This window comes from Drosophila grimshawi, unplaced genomic scaffold, assembly GCF_018153295.1.
Source record: "Drosophila grimshawi isolate 15287-2541.00 unplaced genomic scaffold, ASM1815329v1 contig_44, whole genome shotgun sequence".
NCBI lineage: Eukaryota > Metazoa > Arthropoda > Insecta > Diptera > Drosophilidae > Drosophila > Drosophila grimshawi.
Window position 1 is genome coordinate 17,386,906 of NW_025063240.1, and position 20,160 is coordinate 17,407,065.

The window sequence follows — 20,160 nt, forward strand, 5'->3', positions numbered from 1 at the left end:
GAAAAAAAATAACGAACAAAAACTTGACAAGCAGTGAGAACAGACCAAAATAAATTCATCAGAAATATTTCAAACAAGTCATAAATTTTCAAAAAAAAAAAAAAAGAAAACAAAAACCACACACTATGCTGAATATATTAATTATGCAAGAAAACTTGTTTCGAAACACTGACCAGCTCAAATTAAATATTCAAAAATGAACTCAACACATAAGTCATAAATGTGAGTTAAAATTAATTTTCGTTTTGGTTACGCTAATTTAAGCCTCGCATATGACAGTTTTTTGTGTGTAACCCTTGATAAAATGTATCAAAATGAATTTGAATGCGTTAAGCATTTTAATGTAATTTGACACCTAATTTAAATTGTGAAAAAAGTAAAATAGTAAAAGCTTTACAAACTGGTTGGTTTTGTCTGCTTTGAACATAATTTTAGAAAATAATTAAATGAATTCGTTCCCTGCACGCTCTGCAGCATTTTTTGGGTATCTTTTCAGTTGGTGCTATTGTTGTTGTTGTTGTTGTTTGCTGCTTTTCTGCTTTTCGCCTCGATTTAATATCAAAGCAAGCCGACAGCCAGCACAAATGATACAGACACAGCCACGCCCTCTTCCCCTCCGCTGCTGCTGATGCACATCCTACGCGGTCTTCCACTTTGTTAGTTTTTGGCATTTTGGCAAGCAACCAACAACAAAAATGTACAACAACAAAACTCAAGTTATACATAACATAAACTTTATGCCGGCTTCTGTTAGAATTTTGTTTTAAATTTATTTAAGGTCTGTTGTTTTGGATGCAAGTATAACAATTTGAAATGCACAAAACAGAAAACAGAAAACGGAAAACACAAAACACAAAAGACAAAAAAACACATAAACAGGCAAAACAGCAGCAAAAGCAAAGCAGAGCAAAGACGGCTACAAATTAAAAATCGAGACAAAACAACAATAGAAATTGTCAAAAAGCGCCAAAATTTATGCAAGACTCGTGCGATAAGCCATCAGTAAATGGTCTGTGGGCCCAGGGGGACAGCAGAAGGTTGGTTTAGGGGTCGAAACTGGTAAACGGTCAGCCTTGTGTGGGCGAGTGTGAGAGGTGCGATTAAGCCAACATCATCAACAACAACAACTACTACTAAAAGGGGTTTTTGTTGTTTTATTTATTTTATTTTTTTTTTTATGGTGAGACAATCTAAAGATTTTGGTAACTGGTTGGCTTACAATCAATGGTTGGATGGGTCGTTTGCTCGTTTGTTCATTTGTCGCTTTTGTGGCGATTTGTCTCTCTCGCTATGGGTTATTCAATTTTTGAAAATAGATTTCATTTTTATTGAAATTATGACATTAATCTTAATTTGCAGCAGCACATAACTTATTAATTTTATTTCTCTGCCCATTTGCAGGTGTGTATCCGTTCATCTATGGCGAGTGAGTGTGCAGACAGGTTTCTACAATGAATACAAATGCAAATGCAATTAACTCGAACTCCAACTGTCATCCGTTTCTCATTCCTTATGCATGACTTCTAGTAGGATGCCAAAAACTATGTCGACTTGTGGACTCATTAAAAAAGATTGCATAACTCAACTTGAGCTTGTTCCAGTAGTACTCTATTTTTGGAGTCATTTCATATCACAATGCTCTTGAGTTGTCTAAGGCTGACCCTTATGGGTACAAATATGCATTATGATTATTGTTAGTTATCTTATTTTGAAAACAATAGTTTATTTCACATATTTTACATATAACAAATTCATTCACGTTTAACCCCCACAAAACTAATTATCTGGTTATGTAAAAGGGCATCTGAGTTTCGTCACGCTTCGTTTTGCAATGTAATTCATCTTGAAAAGTGATTTCCATGACTTTTCCACAGTTGCCTCATTACAGCTGGCACATTAAGTATTCGCTGACTTTTTCTCTCTCTCTCACTCTCTCTCTCCCTCTCTCTTTCTCTCCATAGTTTTTTCCCCGTCTTTCGTTTGCTTGTAATTTAATTAAAATGCAAGTGTATTTATAATTGAAGCAGTGCCAAGGCCTTTGCATCATTTGCGCCTGAGTCTTGACTATCGAGTCGGTGTCTATCTATCTTTATATCCATGTCCATGTGTGCGCCCGATGTTGGTGCTGTCATTAATCTTTCGACAGCTCATCTGCGCTCCGCTTTGCTCCTCTTTCGCTGCTCCTTTGAATCAACTCCGACAACTGTGAAAATTTGTTGCTGTGTTTCAATGGCAAGGCTTTGTTTTTGTTATTGTTGCTGTTGTATTTTTTTTTTTGTCTAATGATCGCGTGCAGTTTTTCATATGTTGTTTTCCATAATGGAGCCAGGCGTCATATATCATAATTGTGCCAAACTATGAGCAGATACAAACGAGCACTCGCATACCATATTAACTATGGCTCGTTTAGCCCCCTAGATACTTCGACTTGAATATATATGGATTTGGACTTGGACTGCGGCCTTAGGCCAGATGCAGATTTAAGCCAGTTGATTAATGTGCTCAATGTGCATAGTTGTCAGTTGTTATAAATGTACTTTGCTTTCTGTTAATCAACAAGCAATTTCTATTATACTGAACGAGAGTGCTTGTCATAAATTGATGATAGTCTGAGGCTGGAAATAGGGGGAGATTGAGGGGGAGATTGTAGATAAAGAATTAGTATCGTAACTCAACTTTGCATTAAATACATTCAACAATTACATGTGTGCCACCCACTAAACTTGAAGCGCAATGACAGCTTTCAGAGTGTGGCAATTGAATTTTAACATATTCATAGGCAAATTACCATCCCAATTATAATAAAATGGCAAATGAAAAACAAAACTGTAACAGAAGTGTTGAGATTGCGCTAATTACATGTCAAGCGACCCACACACAACACATACACACACACACACCACCTCACACCTCCCCACACACACACACAAACAGGCACGACTTGAACAGCCAACACCTTGGCGCATAAATTTACAACAAACGACGCATGTCGCCGCGCACAAGATCAACTGTGTCTCCTCGCCCTTCATGTGCTGCTCGACCCCATTACCTACCCTGACTTGTATGTTGCATGTGGCATTTTGTTTTGTGCGTCGACGGCGTCGCCTGAAAAGTGTCAAATGTGAAATTTATGTCGCCAGACATTCAGACAGACAGACACACAGAGTTGTTGCATACGCAAAACTCACTTGTGCGCACGCGTAGCAGCCCCTCGTTGCCCCTGCCCCCGCCCCTGCCCCTGCCTTCCTCCCTCTGTCTACCCATACCAACTACGCCCTCTCGCTTGGGGCTTATAAGAAATTAGCGCAAGCTGTCTCACAAAAAAAAAGAAAAAAGATTTAAATAAATGCCAAAACAAGTTGTTAACTTTATTAGCGTTCATTCTACTTATGCGCAGACAGAAAAAGTGATTTGCATAAAGCGCGACTCGCAATTAGTTGGCATGCAAATCGCATATGGCCACAGACTATAGACCCATCGTCTATGGAGTGTAAACTGCGTAGACTGTGGAGCCGGCAGACTGCAGTCAGACTCAAGTCTGGGGTCATAACTTATATGCAACGGTCCGAAGGCAGGAAAAAGTGCTTAACCGAGAAGTATTTGACTTAACATCACCTACAAAGAACACACCACACACAAGCGATTTATGTTTAATGGCAAGCCAAAACAAATTCGCAACATGCTTTCGTGGCTTTGTTGCTAATGGATGTCTTTATGTTAATAATGCATTTGCCAACCAGCTAAAGCTTAACAAGCTTAACAGTCCACACAATTTCACTTTGGTAAATTTGTCAAATGGTTAGTTAACCAGTCAGCTATTCAATTTGCTAAATCAACATTCATTCATTAATTGTCACGCAGACTCGCGTATATGTAGATATTCACACCATTCATTAGTTATTGTCGTTGCTGTTGCTCGAGCTGTTTATTAAATGTTGTCCGATTGTCAAATGACAACTATTGTTGTTGCTAGCTGCTGTTGCTGTTGTAGTGCAAACAATTTGTGTTTTTACATCAATTTGACTGCTCTCTTATGAAGAAAAATTCTTGTCATTCAAATGAGCATACAACAATGCACGCACTCGCACTAACCCATGGAACCAACAATAGCAGCAACAACAACAACAACAATTGCAACAACAACAACAACAAGAATAATATAAAATAACAAGAATTGCTGTTCCTGTCAATTCTCCTAGATATTTCATTCATTTGTGAGTCTGCTCTATATATAGCATGTCACAAATTCTCAGCCATTAACACTCGAATACTCACACTCATACTCATAGTCATACGCACACTCATTCTCGCACTCATATGTATATGGTGTTTGAATTTTTTTTTGTTTCTGTCGGAGGCAGTTCAAGGCTATTTTGATTGATGGCTTATGGGGTTATTTGTGCTTAGCAGCGCATTTGTGTGTGACTCACGCAGCAGCAATGATAGTTTCTATCCTCTCTCTATCCGCACACTAGATTTAGCCAGGCTTCAGGCTACTTAATGCTTCTTTTCTACAGGGCTCATTAGTGCAATTGAAGATTTTTTACCGAAGCATAAAAACGGCTAAAGTTGTTTCTCATTTCCTGCACCGATACGTGGGAAATGCCGAAATGCTGGAGAACGGACAACTGAATACCCACGTAGTTTAATACATTTTTAATTGCGAGGCAGTCTATGAAAATAAAAAGGGGGACAAGCCAAACGACTGCCTGCCAAATTGTATACTCAAACAAAAACCTGCAGCGGCAAGGCGAACTTTCACTCGAAAGAAATCTGGGTCCATGGAGAATACGCGCATTCACAAGATGCAATTACAGGCGGCGAGTGATAATAAAAAACAAACCAACGCATAAATTACGGCCCAAAGCTGGTGGAGTCAGTCAATGAAAAACCCATAAGTAAAACAAAGTAAACAAAAAAAGACTAAATAAGGAAGTCGAGTGAGGCACGCTCGAAAATGCGAATGCGACTGTTTAATTGAAAATAACGCAGATGCAGCCCCAACCACAACAGCAGCAGCCGATGTACAAAAAGCGACCTACATGGCGTATACGTAATTACAAATTTATGTGAACGTCACTTGATATGTGCGCAACAACAACAGACTCAAGGCAACTAACAAACTTGGCATGAATGCATAATGCATACGAGCAGCAGCAGCAGTCATGGCAGCCGCCGGCGACACTTGCCACGTTTGGCACAGGAGTCGTAGTCAAAGTTGCAGTTGCAGTTGAAGTCGGCGCCGATGTTTATTGACAGCTGCGTCGACGTTTGCGCCGGCGCATCGTTACTTGGGCGTTTGCCACACGCAAATGCCTTGAGGCACGGCTGGAAATCAATAAGCGCGCACACGCTACAAATTGTGGCAACTGTGCGACTGCGCGACTGCAGCAGGCCCACGAGTCTGGCTCAATAGATATGGGCAGCGATTTTCCCGATTTCACAATGCGACTCTAAGTTGGAGCCGTGGCTTTGCCACAGCTCGTATCTAATGAGGCGCAAAAAGAGAGGCGTAACAGACCGCTTGCTTGTGTCAGCAGAAATGTCAGCAGCTTTGCTTACAACATTTTGCACTTACAGAGCCAATTTTTTTTTTGTTTTTCGTTAGGTGGGTCGCAAACCAGCTCCTGGCCGCAACGACGATGACGACTGATGAAGCCATTAAATTGAAAATTATATGGCAGTATGTGTTAATTGGCCAAGTCTATTGAAATTAACGCTTGTTAAGTATTTCTTTTTTGTCTATTTCATTTTTGTTGAGCAATGCGTCAATTAAATAGAAATAACATTACTCATGATAGGGCGATTATTTAAGCTTTTTATTAGGGTTTGTCACACTGCAAAGTGTTTTATTAATCTTTGGCTTTTTACAAAAATATTTAGCCACAATATTTATCATTTTGCTTTGACTAAAAATCTCTTTGTTTAAATAAATCCCATTGTGCTGAATCAAATTTATAATTAGCAACGTGTTACTCAACGTATTTTGTAGTTTTTTAAAATAAATCATCTTTATAAATTTGGAGAAAATTCATTTGAATTCATTTGAGCACCCAAACAGCTGAAGAATTTTTAAGCAGAAATCTCTGTACATTCTTATCTAATTGCTTCCGGCTAAGAGGCGAAAGCTAAAAATATGAATATCTTTGCATACGCAAAACCCCATGCATGGTTTAGATACGAAATATTATTATGCTAAAGAATATTCTCAACGATGACGTGAACAAATTTCATAGACCATCTGATAAACACACAAGCGCACAGATTATCAAATACAAAAGTAAAATCAAAATAAAATCCCAGCAACAATAGCAAAACAATACATAACCAGCCCGATGGATGTTGAGTGTTTAGGAGTTTTCGAGTTACGGAAAAACTGGGCACGCATGGGAAATTGTGAAATCATCACGAAAAACGCTGCAAATTCTTCTTACGCCCGACGGCGAATTACGTGAGCCGCATGGCCAACACAAAAGACAGCCAACAGCAGCAGCCCCAATGAATGAATGCATGAATGAATGAATGAATGAATGAATGAGTGAGTGAGTGAGTGAGCTGAACGAACGTGCGAGTGAGTGATGCAATGAGTAACTACCTAGGTAAAAGACAACCGGCAATTTCGAAACAAAAGCCAAGTGAAAGAAAAACTAAAGGAAAAATCTGTGAATTGTTTGTCAAACTCGCGCTTTCCACTGCTTTTCCTGCCAGTGCGCTGAGCCCTATTGTTTGCTATTTTGTTTGCTTTGCGGCTTTTACGTAAACACTCAATATTTATTCTTGTGTACCCGTTTACCCCTTTACTAGTGGTTCTATCTATGAGTGTGGCACTTACCTCCACCGCAGTCGCAGCCGCAGCCGCAACCGCAACGAGCGTGAATCCTTTGCATTAAGTCTGATTTTTTATGGCCTTAGCATTTTACGCTTTTGGCTTTGATTCGCTTTCGACTTGCCTCTCGCAATTTTCGTGGGCGTAATTGAAAGCGGCAAAGGGAACCCACACACAATGGCGCATGGCAAATTTGTAAGCCAACTATTTAGTGGCCAAATCAAAGGCAGCAACCGTCTCGATAAATCGCATCCATCCACATCCTCCGCTGGCTCATGCGGCGTATGCGCAATCGGTGCAAATGGAGCCCAGCCAACGAGTGTTGAGCGGGCGCAAGGTAGGCAGGAAGGGAGGGTGGTAGGTCAGAGGAGCGCCTGCAGCAATTGTGGGTTAGCCAGCTTCACCTCCCGGCACCCCCCGGCACCGCCCTGCATCCATGCTCGTAATAAAAATGTCGAAACGAAGGCTTGTGGGCATTTGCCGAATACTTGGGAATTGTTCAACTTCATGCGATTTCAATAGCATTGTTGTGTCTGTGTGTGTGTGTGTGTGTGTGTGTGTATGTGTGTGTATGTGTGCAGTAACTGAAAGCAGTGGCCAGTGTTAGGCAAATATTGAAGCATTGAACACGTTTCAGACGAATTGCATTTTTATTGCCACCTTCTGCAATTTTTGTGGGTGTTCACTGTATATTTAATGCGAGATAAATACAGATCCTAAACTAATGGCAGTTAGATAGACATATCTTATGTCTTTAACAATTATTCTAACTTCTGGACGATGAAATTCGTCTTATAAAGAAATAAATATTTAATACTGGTTCTTCTTTAATAAGCATTCGGTCAAAATAATAATTGACGTAGAAGATTTTTGGTTATTTAGCATGGATCAGCTTCTTGTCCACTTTCCGTTCTTAAATCCTATTACTATGCCTGTACCTACGTGTATACGATGTATCTGTACCTATACCTATACCTATTTTCTTATTTCACACTATTGGAACGTGCTTTGGCTTAAATATTGTTCATTCTCCATTTGCACCAGCAGTTGCAATCCCTTTCAGCAATTCTGTTCATTTTGCATTTTTTTTTTTTTTCGGTTGCATTCAAAGGTTGGCAAATTCATTTGCAAGCACATCACCGGGTTGAGTTTATCGATTGGAATGCTGGGCGCCCTCAAACGGGGAACTTGGAAAGTCATCATATTAAATATCTTAAAGCAGTCAACAAGTGATGTGATGAGCAGGTTGATAGTTACAAATGGCATCTAAACCAAAATGTTAGTCAGTTGATTTGAATGCCCAACCTCATTGTTTGAGTGTAAACTGAGTGGATTGCATGTAAATCCCAATCGACTATTTGCCTGTTAGTCATCTAATCAGCAGTTGAGCTAAGCTCATTGCTATTTCTGGACACCCTGGCTGACAACTGGCTGACACCTCTAGCTCCACTTAGTAGTTGGCTTTATTTAATAAACATTTACGAACCCATGTTACCATATGGAGTGTGGTGTTTTACAGAGGTGGGTGTCAGTTGGGTTGGGTGGGTTTTTGGTGTAGTTTGTAATTTTTGTCATGCAATGCGCAAACACAGAACTAATTGAATTTTTCGTAGCTCTTTCCTCTGCTTCATTTTCTCTTCTCTATCCCTGTTGCTCTTTCTCTTTCTGTTTCTTTCGATGTGACCAGCTCTTTGACATTTTCTGCAAGTCAGCAAAGGGAGATGCCTGCCATTGTCTGCTGCTGCTGGCGGTGGTACGTGCCACAATTTCGGCTTGTCACATCGTTGTTTGAATGTTTAGGGAGTGCCTTGTTGTAGTTTTTATATTACATTCTTGTTTTTGTCCGTTTTTGCTGTTGTTGATTGTGCCGCAAAACATAATCAGCATATAATTAAAAGCTACTAACATGCAACAAATTACACGCAAAGTATCTGGTAGTCTTACACAATACAAACAGTCGTCCAAGGTTGTTCGTGATTGTGTTTTTCTTTAATTTGTAACGCATTTTTTTCTTTTCCTGCTGCTACCATCCTCAGTAAAGGCGTGGCACCAGACTGACCCAAATATCCATTTAACAATAAAAAAAAAAAACATAAGCAAATACAACGCCAGACCGCAAGCGATTTTTGTTTGTTTAACATTTTTTTGTATTTTTTTGCTGAGGCAACTGGCACCATTTTTATGGGCCAAATTGTGCGTTGTCTTGCTGGCGAGCACAATGCAATGCAATTATTTTGTCGAGTGCACTCAGTTTTCAAGTAGCCAAAATCTACTAGACGCATTTTCATTGTCCACACAAAATGTGACCCAATTTGCCACAGTTGGGCATTGTATTTAATTTACATTTATTTATTTTTTGCTTATTTTTGGTATCTTTGAAATAGTTTTATTTCTTGGAGTCAAATTTATACGCAAGCTTTGCAGTTATTATAGCGTATGTAACTTGTGCTGTCATTTGTTCATGTAACTAAGAAATATGATTCCAATTGCGTTTATTGCCTTAGTTTCGTATTTTATTCAAATCAGTCAGCAAGTCGAAAACTAAAATACTTTATACAATTATGCTTTGCCTGCGTAATTCTAGTAGCCCAATGCACAGATAATGCCAATGACATGGCCCACTTACAATTACTTTGGTGTCTTATCAGCAACCTAAACACAAATTAATTAAAATGCTCATAATTTATAGGAGTACATGAGTATATATATATATATATGAAAATGTAGACTATGTGGGCAATAAACTTGTATAGTTTATGTTCTGTGTAGCAACAAATATTTCGTAGCTATAGCAGCAGCAGCAACATGTTGTTGCTGTTGAGCTTACAGCAACATCCGCGTGTTGCAGCGATAACAATTTGATCATTTCGATTAACCCCGACATAAATTGTATCGTTTTATGCCACATAGATTATGATGACAATTAAGCAGCTTATTGCTGACAACAGGCTAAGAGAAATTCTGCGCACATTAGGCGACCATCTGTCCGTCCATTTGTCCGTTGCAAATGCGAGGTAATTATATTGCTCAGTTGGTGGGATAAAGCTGCTCTTTTTTCCCCATTGTGCCCCCTTGTGTTCTCTCTCTTTTTTTTTTTTTTTGTTGCATATTTTGCCATTGGCATAATCTCATAAAAATGCTTGCAGACCGTTTATGCGGGAACTGTATTGCAGGTTTTGCCAGTTGCAATCTCTCGTTTGCCGTTGTCGTTGCCGTCGCAATGCTCGTTGATGCGTTAATTTGCATGCAACATGCACTATGATTACCCGCAGCAATTTGCAGCAACAACAACAACAGTAACAGCAACAGCAGAAGCAGCAGCAGCGGATAGGGAGCAAATGCAGCTGTTGCTGCTGCCATCACGGGACAACAGCTGGGCATGCCTCACTCGCCTACTGGGCGCACAGAATTTGCTGCTGCTGCTCTTTGGCTATTTGTTGCGCCTGTTGTTGTTATTGTTGTTGTTGGGGGCACGCATTCATCTGGCTATTGGTTTATTTGTTGGTCTGCTTGGTTGTTTGTTTGCTTGTTTGCTTGCTTGCTTGGTTGGCTGCCTGTTGGCACAGCGTTTGCACATCTGCAATGTAGCCATTGGATGGGCAATTGGTCAAATGGTCAAAGGGACAGTTGGACACATGGATAACTGGACAACTGGACAGTTGTACCGTTCGCTGTCGTTCGTTTGCTGTGCGCCCAGTTGTATAATTTGCAATTGTTTGTTGTTATTGCCGAGGCAATGTTGTTGCTCATCAGCAGCAGCATGGAGTCATTGCCACTGCAGCTGCTCTGGTTGTTGTAGCTGTTTCAGCTTTTAATTATTAAAATGCTTCTGCTGATGGTGTTTTCTACTATTGTCAGCAATTTCCGCAATAGTTTGTTATCGTTGTTGTTGCTGCTGCTCAGCTATTCTTATGTTACAAGAGTGGCGCAAAAAAAAGGACAGAAAAGTGTTCCCTCGATAGTTTTTCATGGCTGTTGTTTTTGTTGTTGACTTATTGTTGCATATTGTTTATTATTATATTTTTTGTACATTTGTTTAACATTTGGCGCCTTTGCCTGCTATTTATTTAGTTGCTGCTGTCTTTAATTGTTGTTATTATTGCTTTCTTCTTTGTTGTGTGCCACATCAGCTGGGCAGTTTGGTAGTTGCCCCTCTTATCGCAAGTGTGAATCATACTCTTCACAGCGCAGAACGCAGATCGACTTGGAGTTGTTCTTGTCTCTGTTTGCGCTGTTTTATTTATAGATGTGCAATTTCATCTGTTTGGCATTCTTGTGGGATTTATGTGCGTGCAGTTAAAAGAACTTGGCAAACGCTGCCAGCCCCTGCCCAAAAATCACTTACAGAATTCCAGGCCCAGCCAATGAACTGCAACCAGTGAAGCGTGCCACGCTGCTGCTGTTGGGTATTTAGCGTCTTTTGTTGCACATCATGCAGCGCTGATTCAATTAGCCAGCTGTCAGTTTGCAATTGCAACTAGAGTCTTACGAAATGTGTCAGGCCACAAAATTCATCCGTGGCATTCTTGTGGAAAATTATTCACTTGAACTATGCAGCCCCTCATCATAAAGTAGCCGCTCCGATCTTGTGGTATTTAGTTGCTTTCTCCGCAATTTCTTTGCTAGATTTGCGCCTAGATATGTCCAATATAAATTTGCATATAGATGGGCTCTAGTCTTGCAGCAGCAGCTGCATCAGCAGCATCATAAATCTTAATAATTAATATATGGCAGCGGCACCAACACAATCATACAAACACATCTAAGCAGAAGCCAGCCCACATATTGCAAATATGCCGCAAGATTCAACAAAAAAAAATTTTCAATTAAATTTTTAATATGCTTTTTGAGGCAGACAATTTTTTTCTCTTTTTTTTGGCGAGACGCGTCTGCCTGGCGCCTAACCGAAATGTAAGCCAATCAGCAGCAACAGCAACAACATTACGAAAGTGTTGCAAGTTGCAAGTGGCAAGTTGCTGTTGCTGTCGTTGGTTGTTGCAACAACGGTTGTCCAAAAAGAGGCATACAACTTGGCAACATGTCGACGACTTATGGTGAACTCTTAGCGGATTTTCGACGCCAGTCGCATAATCGCAGTTGACATTTTCATGACAAAATTAGCACAAAGTGCATGCGTGTAAACACACACACACAAACACACACACACACTCCTATACGAGTGTAAGTTATAGATACATATATAAAGTTATATTCAAATGGGCGAATGCAAATAAATGGCAAGGAGATTGTCGCTGTTGCAGCCGCCGCAATAAATTTAACATGCAACGCAGACGTGGCGCCAAAATCTGCCAGCTACGATGTCAGCGGCATCGCGTGTTGCAAGCTGCATCTGTAACTGCAACTGAGAAAGTGTGCTGTGTGTGTGTGTGTGTTTACCACGCGGAATTTGCCACACAAATTGAAAACTTATGCGCGCATTAACAATTTATCAGCTGAATTGTTCGGATATTCGCCCTCTCTCCCATGCGGCAACTGAAATGCAAAATAAGCTGCAAATAAATACACACCAAAAAAAAAAAAGAGACGAGGTAAATATTCTCGAATGCAAAAGCAAGCAAATAATGGAAAATACAATAAATAAATATATATGCGCAATGTAAATTTGTTAAAGAATACGCAATTCGAATGCGAAAACAAATCGCAATTTGACTTCCTGGGAATAAGTTTAATTGAAGGCAGAAGAGAAACAAATTAAATATACAAATTAATTTGTTTGTTATACAATACGTGTAGTAAACAAATTCGTATCAGATATCAACTTAAAAATACATTTATATTATCAGCAGTTGGTTGCTGATATAAGTAAGATTCAAAGTGTTCGCGATAACATAACACAAATTATAACGTTGCAAAAATAATTGTACCTGGTTTATTTTGGTAGCTACAATGTTTAACTAGACTGGAACACAGTTCAACGAACCATTTTCCGATTCTGGTTGCCACACGAAAGATCTGCCACAAACTGCTGATGGTGATCTACACAAGCCACAAGCAACCAGCAACAACAACAACAACAACAGCAACAATAAACTTGTCATAATAATAACAGAACTCAACGAACCATAAAGTGTATACATAGAACAGTTCAAGCATATCGATAGAATCTAAAACTAGTTGGCTATAACATTCCCCTTCTTATTTCTATCGTTCTCATTTTCATTATCATTCCCATTTCTATTTCCATTCTCCTTCCGATACGTTGGACTATTACATTTCTTTTTGCCGCATTTGTTGACTTAATCGTTATCGCACCTGCCGCTGCACAAATTGTTGGTGTTTGACAAGTGGTCAACAATTTTTGATAACAATTATTAAACGCCCCTTGACACGCAGCAGTGGGGGACACACTGAAAGACCAGGCGGATGTTTTTATTTGTGCACCGAATGGCAGTCGAACAGTGGAAACCATTCAATGTGAAGTTCTTATACTTCTTCATCTTGTTATTGCTGTTGATTATAAATTTCATTTACAATTTATGGCCCTGGCCAATAGTTGACTTCTTGGCCTGGCCTGCGAGCTGTCGATAGTGTTTCGCTCTTGCATTGCCGGTCTATTGTGGTCTGTGTGTGTGTGTTTGGTTTATGTGCTTGTACACAAATTGATTTTCTATCAAGACCATAAATTTCTGTAGAAAAATGTTATTATTTTGGAAAAATATTTATGATATACTTAGCCAAAGGGCTATTTGTTTTTCTGAAAAACCACGTAGCGTGCAGCAGACAATAAATGCACGTATTTCATATTAAGAATTAATCAAGAGTATTGCTTTTCAAAAAAGTAATGGATGTGGAAAGATTTGCCCCATCCACAGAAGACTTTTTTGAAGGCATAATTGAGGGGGAATAATTGAAAGCATGAGTTTCGATCCAGAGTCGCGCTTTGAACTTCATATGCAGTATTAAACTAGAGATCAAGATACGATTAAAAAGCCTCGGCTTTCGGAAATCGGTAGTTATATCAAAGTTATGGCAATGGAAACTTTTGAAATTTTGTTTTCGTTTATTGCGCCCTGGGAACTTAAAAACGAATCTCATAAGAACAGAAGGATGTGCATTTTAACGCAGTTGTTCAAACATGTGCAGCATTGTTTTTCTCGAAATGAGCATAAAAACACAGTATAACTAAAAAGTTCGCGGCTCAGCAGCAGTCAAAACTAAACTTTTGCACTTAGTAAGCATTTTCTTTAATTAGAAGAAGACAGTCAAACTTTTCCATACCCACACATATATGCACAGAGGTGTGTTCTGCTGGTGTTCTCACATTGGAGCTGTCGACGAACAAATTTACGAATCTCAACACATTTAGAGCTAGTTTGCTAAAATTGAAAACGCATACAGCATTTATGTAGTAAGATATAGGTACTATGTGAAGTGTGGAGGGTTGAAGGACAACCGAATTATGTCAAGGTATTCTAAGCCTGCCTCGGAGCCAAGTGTTTTGCGGGCTAAGCGTTTTCTTGGCTCACAGCCAAGTCTGATAATGTCGACAGTCGGCAGTCGACATAGGCTTTTGCCATTGGGCAATGTGTGTAGGATAAAATACAATGGCACAAAATGGTCTAAAACCAATGCAAAACCACCGCACCACCTGACCCTTCTATGCCTATCCAAAGGCCTGCAGACAATTACAGTAAACAAATTCGCACACGTTGCATGCTTGGCTGCTGCTGCGTTGACAGGCTACAAAACAAGAGACGAAAATAGACAGCAGCAGCAGCCGTAGCAGCAGCAGCAGTTGCAACAACAGCAGTTGCAACAACAGCAGTTGCATGAACAGCAGCTGCAGCAGCAGTGGCAGTCATAAGTGAAAGAAAGGCGCATGAGAGCATTTGAGTGTGTAGGCGTTTGTGCCACGCCCACTTGCCCTGCGGTCATGGCCGGGCATAAAACTCATACATTTTGGCAGGCACCGTTTTTGGCCATGCATGAGATTTACATTTTTTACACCATGCCCCAGCTCTCAGCCTCAAACTGCAATTTGGCCAGCTGCCTGCTGTAGTCTGGAAATACTTTGTCCTAGCATACTTTTCTGGGCCAACTCTTGACGTATGCGTGTGTGTGTGTGTGTGTGTGTGTATGTCACGTTGCGACAATTCAATTGAATTTCTACTGCTTCTTGAGCTACAAAGCAATGAAGCGAATAGCAGCAACAGCAAACGGAGCATTTCCAAGCACAGTGGGATGGCTGTGCGAGAAACCCAACAAAAGTTTTCTTTTCGCCACGAAAACAAAGTTTGACCTTAAGAAATTGCATTTGCTACGAACCACATTCATTTAATGTGTGTGTTTTTATTGTATTTTTTTATAAATTTAAACAGTATACACAACTTGGTTGATTTCAGTGTGAGCTGTGCTGGTCCCAGGGCGAGGTTTAAGTTACAGCCAGTCTCAGAGGCGACGGCAGCAGCTGCCGTTGCAGCAGGAAGCCCCGGAGAAGGAACCAAAACATTTTTTGTTTTGTTTTGGTGCTAGACTGACTGACGCCGAGTCTGACAACGGAGCTGGCCTGTTGCCATGTGGGTTGTTTGGCTGCCTTGGCTGCCTTGGCTGCCTTTGCTTGCCTCTGTCCTCAAGCACACACTGGGCCTGCCTGATTTATGAGCAGCAATTCACGCATAAACACGCCATTGCAAATATGGCCTTAAAGTCTAAAACTCAGTCTCACAATTCGAGTGGCAAACTCTCGTTTTAAATGCAACACACAGCTGCCAAATTTGCCATTTGGTTACCAAATGATTGATTGCACTTTATGACTCATCAAAATTATGTGGTGTGGCCACACAAATGTTATGTTGCTGCTGCTGCTGCTGCTGGTTGCTCAAGCTTTCAAGATGTGTGAAAATGTTTGCCAGATGCCAAATGTATTAGCTTTAATTGACTGCAGCTCACTTTTTTGCTTGCCACATTTCTGTTAGCCTTGCATGTCATATTATTTTGTGCCGCGCGTTATATTTAGTTTGCCACACTTGTGTGCAACGCCTTTTAATTTTCCATTTCATTTTGCTGTTGCTGAATTGGCAATGCAAACGACTCATGGCAAATATGTGTCATGGTTTTGCGGCCAGCGATGCGACAGCGCCACGTCGTGTTGTTTCTCCAGTTGCTGCCTGCCGCCTGCCACCTGCCACCTCCCCATCACGTTTGACAACAAGCAGCTACTGTTTGTTGCCTCCAGCTAGTATGTATTTCTGCTGCTGTGGGCTATAACTTAAATATAGCCTGCTGATGAATTGCTGTCGCTGCGACAACGAGTCTCTGTTTAAAGTCTGTTTTGTCAAATTCATTTTGTTTTATGGCCACAGCATATGGCCAGTTAATCGGGGCTAATATATATGCATATATAGGTGCAGCGCACAACTCATAAACATCATGTAAAAACCATTAATTTAAATTATAAACTATAAAAGCCAAATAGGCAATACATAAACAGAAGATGAATCTATTGCCATATAAGTCGATTGCTCAAAGCGCCCAGTTTGTAGTTTTATGGACTATTATTGTTGTTGTTGTTGCTGCTGCTGTTGTTGTTGTTGTTGTTGTTGTTGTTGTTGTTGTTGTTGTAGTTGTTGTCATTGTCATTGCAGTTGTCATGATATGCGTGTCATCAGCCCACGCCTGCCTGGCTCCCCCTCTTCCCGCTCTTCCACGCAGTTATCTAACCCAACTCAATTGTCACATGGCAGCACCAGCAGCAGCAAAACTATTAACACATATTCACACACTCATATATACTATCTAGGCCATAAATTTATTGTTGTTTCTGTTGTACTCGAGGGGAAAAATATTAGCTGCAACAACCTGTCGCATAAAGAGGCATTTAATTAATATAATGTTTGCTTAAGCGTAATAAAACCCTAGAAATAATTGACACAAATTGCATTTCCGACTCTTTTAAAGTCGAAAAGAATTATTTAAGGAATCAGCATAAAGATATACACATAGATAAACTTTAACACCCACAATCATTGTTTGTCATGTAAATTTGCTTGTCAAAAATTAGAAAGTTAAACACAGGGTATGCCTTTTATTAGAAAATGTCGTCATTGGGTGAAAATTGTTAACATTTTATGTCACTCGCTGTGCGTTGTATGGTCCCAGCTTAATTTATAAGCAGGCCAGCTGACAGATGGGAGCCAACAAAAAAAAAATGTCTCCGCTTTTATGAGTTGAAGGAGGAGCTGTGAGCAACAAATTCGCAATTACGAGCAATTTAAAAGTTATTAAAACCGCACCGTCAATGATGAAACATTAAAGTAGCTTGAGCGAAACGAAAGACAAAATAAAATTGTTGTATTTTTGTGTGCGTATATAAATGTAAAGAAACCCACGCGTATTATGCCAACGTGATGGGTGGCGCCACAAAGGCTTTGAGCCATAAACAATTAAGCGAGGCACCGCACCCACGCACAGACACAACACACAAAAAAAATATATATAAACGATAATTTGAAGATGATATCGAACACAGCATGACGGAAGAGATTTTTTTTTGTAGACCACAAGCGCTGTGGTCTCTAAAGACTTAAGACTGTATATTGTAAACAGAGTTTAATTTGTGTGCGTTTTACTAATGTTGTTGTTGGTTTGAATTTATTTTGTATTTGCAGGCGCCACATGTGGGGGCAGCTGCTGCAGCAATGCCACCGAACTGGAGCTGCGCCACAAGGCTGCCGGCAAGTTTGAGCAACTACTGCACCATCATACGAGCAGCCTGCGCGGCATCCTCGAGACCACAGCCAGCCAATTTCAGAGTGAGTACATAATAATAATAATAGTATACAACTAGTAGATGAATCTATGAATCGCATTTGAAATGAGTGCAACTGAAAACTGAAAGCCGGCGACTGGCAAATGGCAAACGCTTTTATGCAAATTAGGCAGCCACAGAAACAGCCATCCAGCCAGTCACTTAGTCAGGCTCGGAGTCACAGTCAGTCGCAAAGTCTGAAAAGTTTCGTGGCGAAAATATAAAAAAAAAAAAAACATATATTTTTCGTGGCAATAAATTATTTATAATATGCAAATATGAGCGTGGGTTGCAAAAATTATGATGATAACTTTTGGCTTGCCAAGTGAATTTAACAAAATTAAACTTGAAACGCGAAATTGATTTGTAATTTGCATTTCGTATGCAGATCAAAGCCACTTTACGACAATATACCTGTCTATATCTTTATGTATTTAAATATATGTATATATATAAGTATATACCTTCTACCTTATACCTTATGCCAATCCATATCCAAAGCCAGCTCATTCTCCGTTCCATAGCTGTTTGGAATGCAACAAAGTGTCTGCATCTAATTAAAAAGGCATTAAATATGGTTGTTATTGTTGTTGTTTTTTTTGTTGTTTGGGTTGTGTTGTTTTGTTGCTCATCGCCTCTTAGACAATTTGCAAACTTTGTTTGGGTCACGTTTTAGGACAGCAGCAGCAGAACTTTTCAATGCCTGAAAATTGTTGTCGTACATGTTGTAAATCTCGCTTTAAGGCGTGCCTCCAACTCATTGGGCGCTGTTCTCGATATATATACGTTATATATATATATATATATATATATATATATAAATATATATTGTTGTTGCTCTTGGCTGTTGACTGTCGGCTGCAGTTCTTGGAAATGGGCGCGCATTAAATATTTAAACATTTTTTATTTGCTGCAACCGACTTTTGTGTTTTTTTTATAGTCCGCGTGCACACAGGAAAAAAATCCAATAGTATATTGTGCTTTTTAAAAAACCATTGTATTTCTTTTTATAATTCTACATCTAAAATGTAGATTGTTTAATTTGCAAGGTTTTTTATATGCATACATAGACTTTTTGTTACTTACATAATGAATTATTGAACATTAAATTATATAATTAAATTTTTGAAGTTTGCAATGCGATTTTCTTAGTGTTTCCGAGCTCCATTTCTAAATAACTTTTGTATGTATTTGATGACTCTCCCATATCATTTAAACAATGTCTTTCATTGATTTTAACTTTTATGATGTTCATTCAAGAACTTTCGATTATTTTTCCCATACTGCCGAGGGGATACGTATTTAATATTCAGTTGGCATTTGTTGACTTTGCATGATGTCACATTGACGCTTGACAAGCGCAGCACATTTAAGTATTACACGTAGAATTGAAATGCAAAAAATAAAAATTAATATTCAATCGGTCAAATCACTTAGCTGAAAGTTTGCACAGACATGAACATGAAATTATATTTTCAATTGCAACTTATTTCGCTGATGAGCGATAAAGTCGACATAAAAAATATATGGAGGGAATAAAAAAAATGTAGGCGTGGACATTGAAAAATGCATGAGGCGTGCGAATTGAATTTCATACCCTGATATTGGTAAATAGGGTATAATGATTTTGTGCAAAAGAATGTAACCGGCAGAAGGAAACATCACAGAAATATCAGCGGATCTCAGCGACTAGAGACTTATTTAGTTTATTTCGCCTTATCGATAACACACGTTAGGCGTATATCGATACATATCAATTTCCGATAGCCATAAAAGCCACAATTTCAACAACTGGGCTCAGGGTATATGGCAGTCGTGCTCACTCGTTATTAAACATTTTATTTTATTATTTAAGCATTTTGTATGTGTTTCTTAATCGGATAATGCATATTAAAGGAATTATAAATATATATATATTTATTTGGGTTACACATAATTTATGCATGTCAAACAATTTGTTTAACAGCAGTACAAAATGCTGTGTAGCCTTTAAGCCATTTAGTGATTTGTTAACTTGGCCTGGGGATTTGGCATAATGCGTTTCGTTTATGTCTTCACAGGCTAACTCGTAAAAATTCATTTAGTTCGTGGCACGTTTTGCACAACCGTGCGTATGCGTAATATTAGCAAACGTGCAACTCTGCGCCAAATGCTCAACTATAAGATTTTATGCATTTTTTGCTTATATTCATATTTATATTTATATCGCTTTTTGTTTTTACCTTGGTACACTTACGCATAAAATATATTTAGTTGTTGTTGGTTGTTAACAGAAAAAATGTGCATTTTTATTTAGTGCCACCGCTTTACAGCAACAGCAACAGCAACAGCAACTACAACTACAGCATCGAGTGCTGCGCTTTCCAGCCGCATTACCTACACCCTCCTTTAAAACGGCTGCTACTTCTTTCCGTTTCCTGGCTGATTGTTGTTTGTGCTCTGCGTTGCTGCCACGCCAAGTTGCATGTGTATGCTGGCTTACATTGTTGTTTGTTGTGCTTATTGCTGACGTTGTTGTCGTTGTTGTTGTTGCCGCTGTTTCTCGTTCTGCTGCTTTTGTGCGAAT

At 39.4% G+C, this 20,160-nt stretch overlaps 1 protein-coding gene across 1 annotated transcript in view; it reads left to right on the top strand.

The window, feature by feature from the left end:
• Positions 1–20,160, top strand: part of LOC6557081 (division abnormally delayed protein) — a 63,466-nt gene that overhangs the window by 32,804 nt on the left and 10,502 nt on the right. Inside the window, exon 2 of the mRNA XM_043215390.1 lies at positions 17,455–17,598. Within this exon, the coding sequence (XP_043071325.1) occupies positions 17,455–17,598 (144 nt within the window). The remainder of the gene's footprint in view (positions 1–17,454; positions 17,599–20,160) is intronic.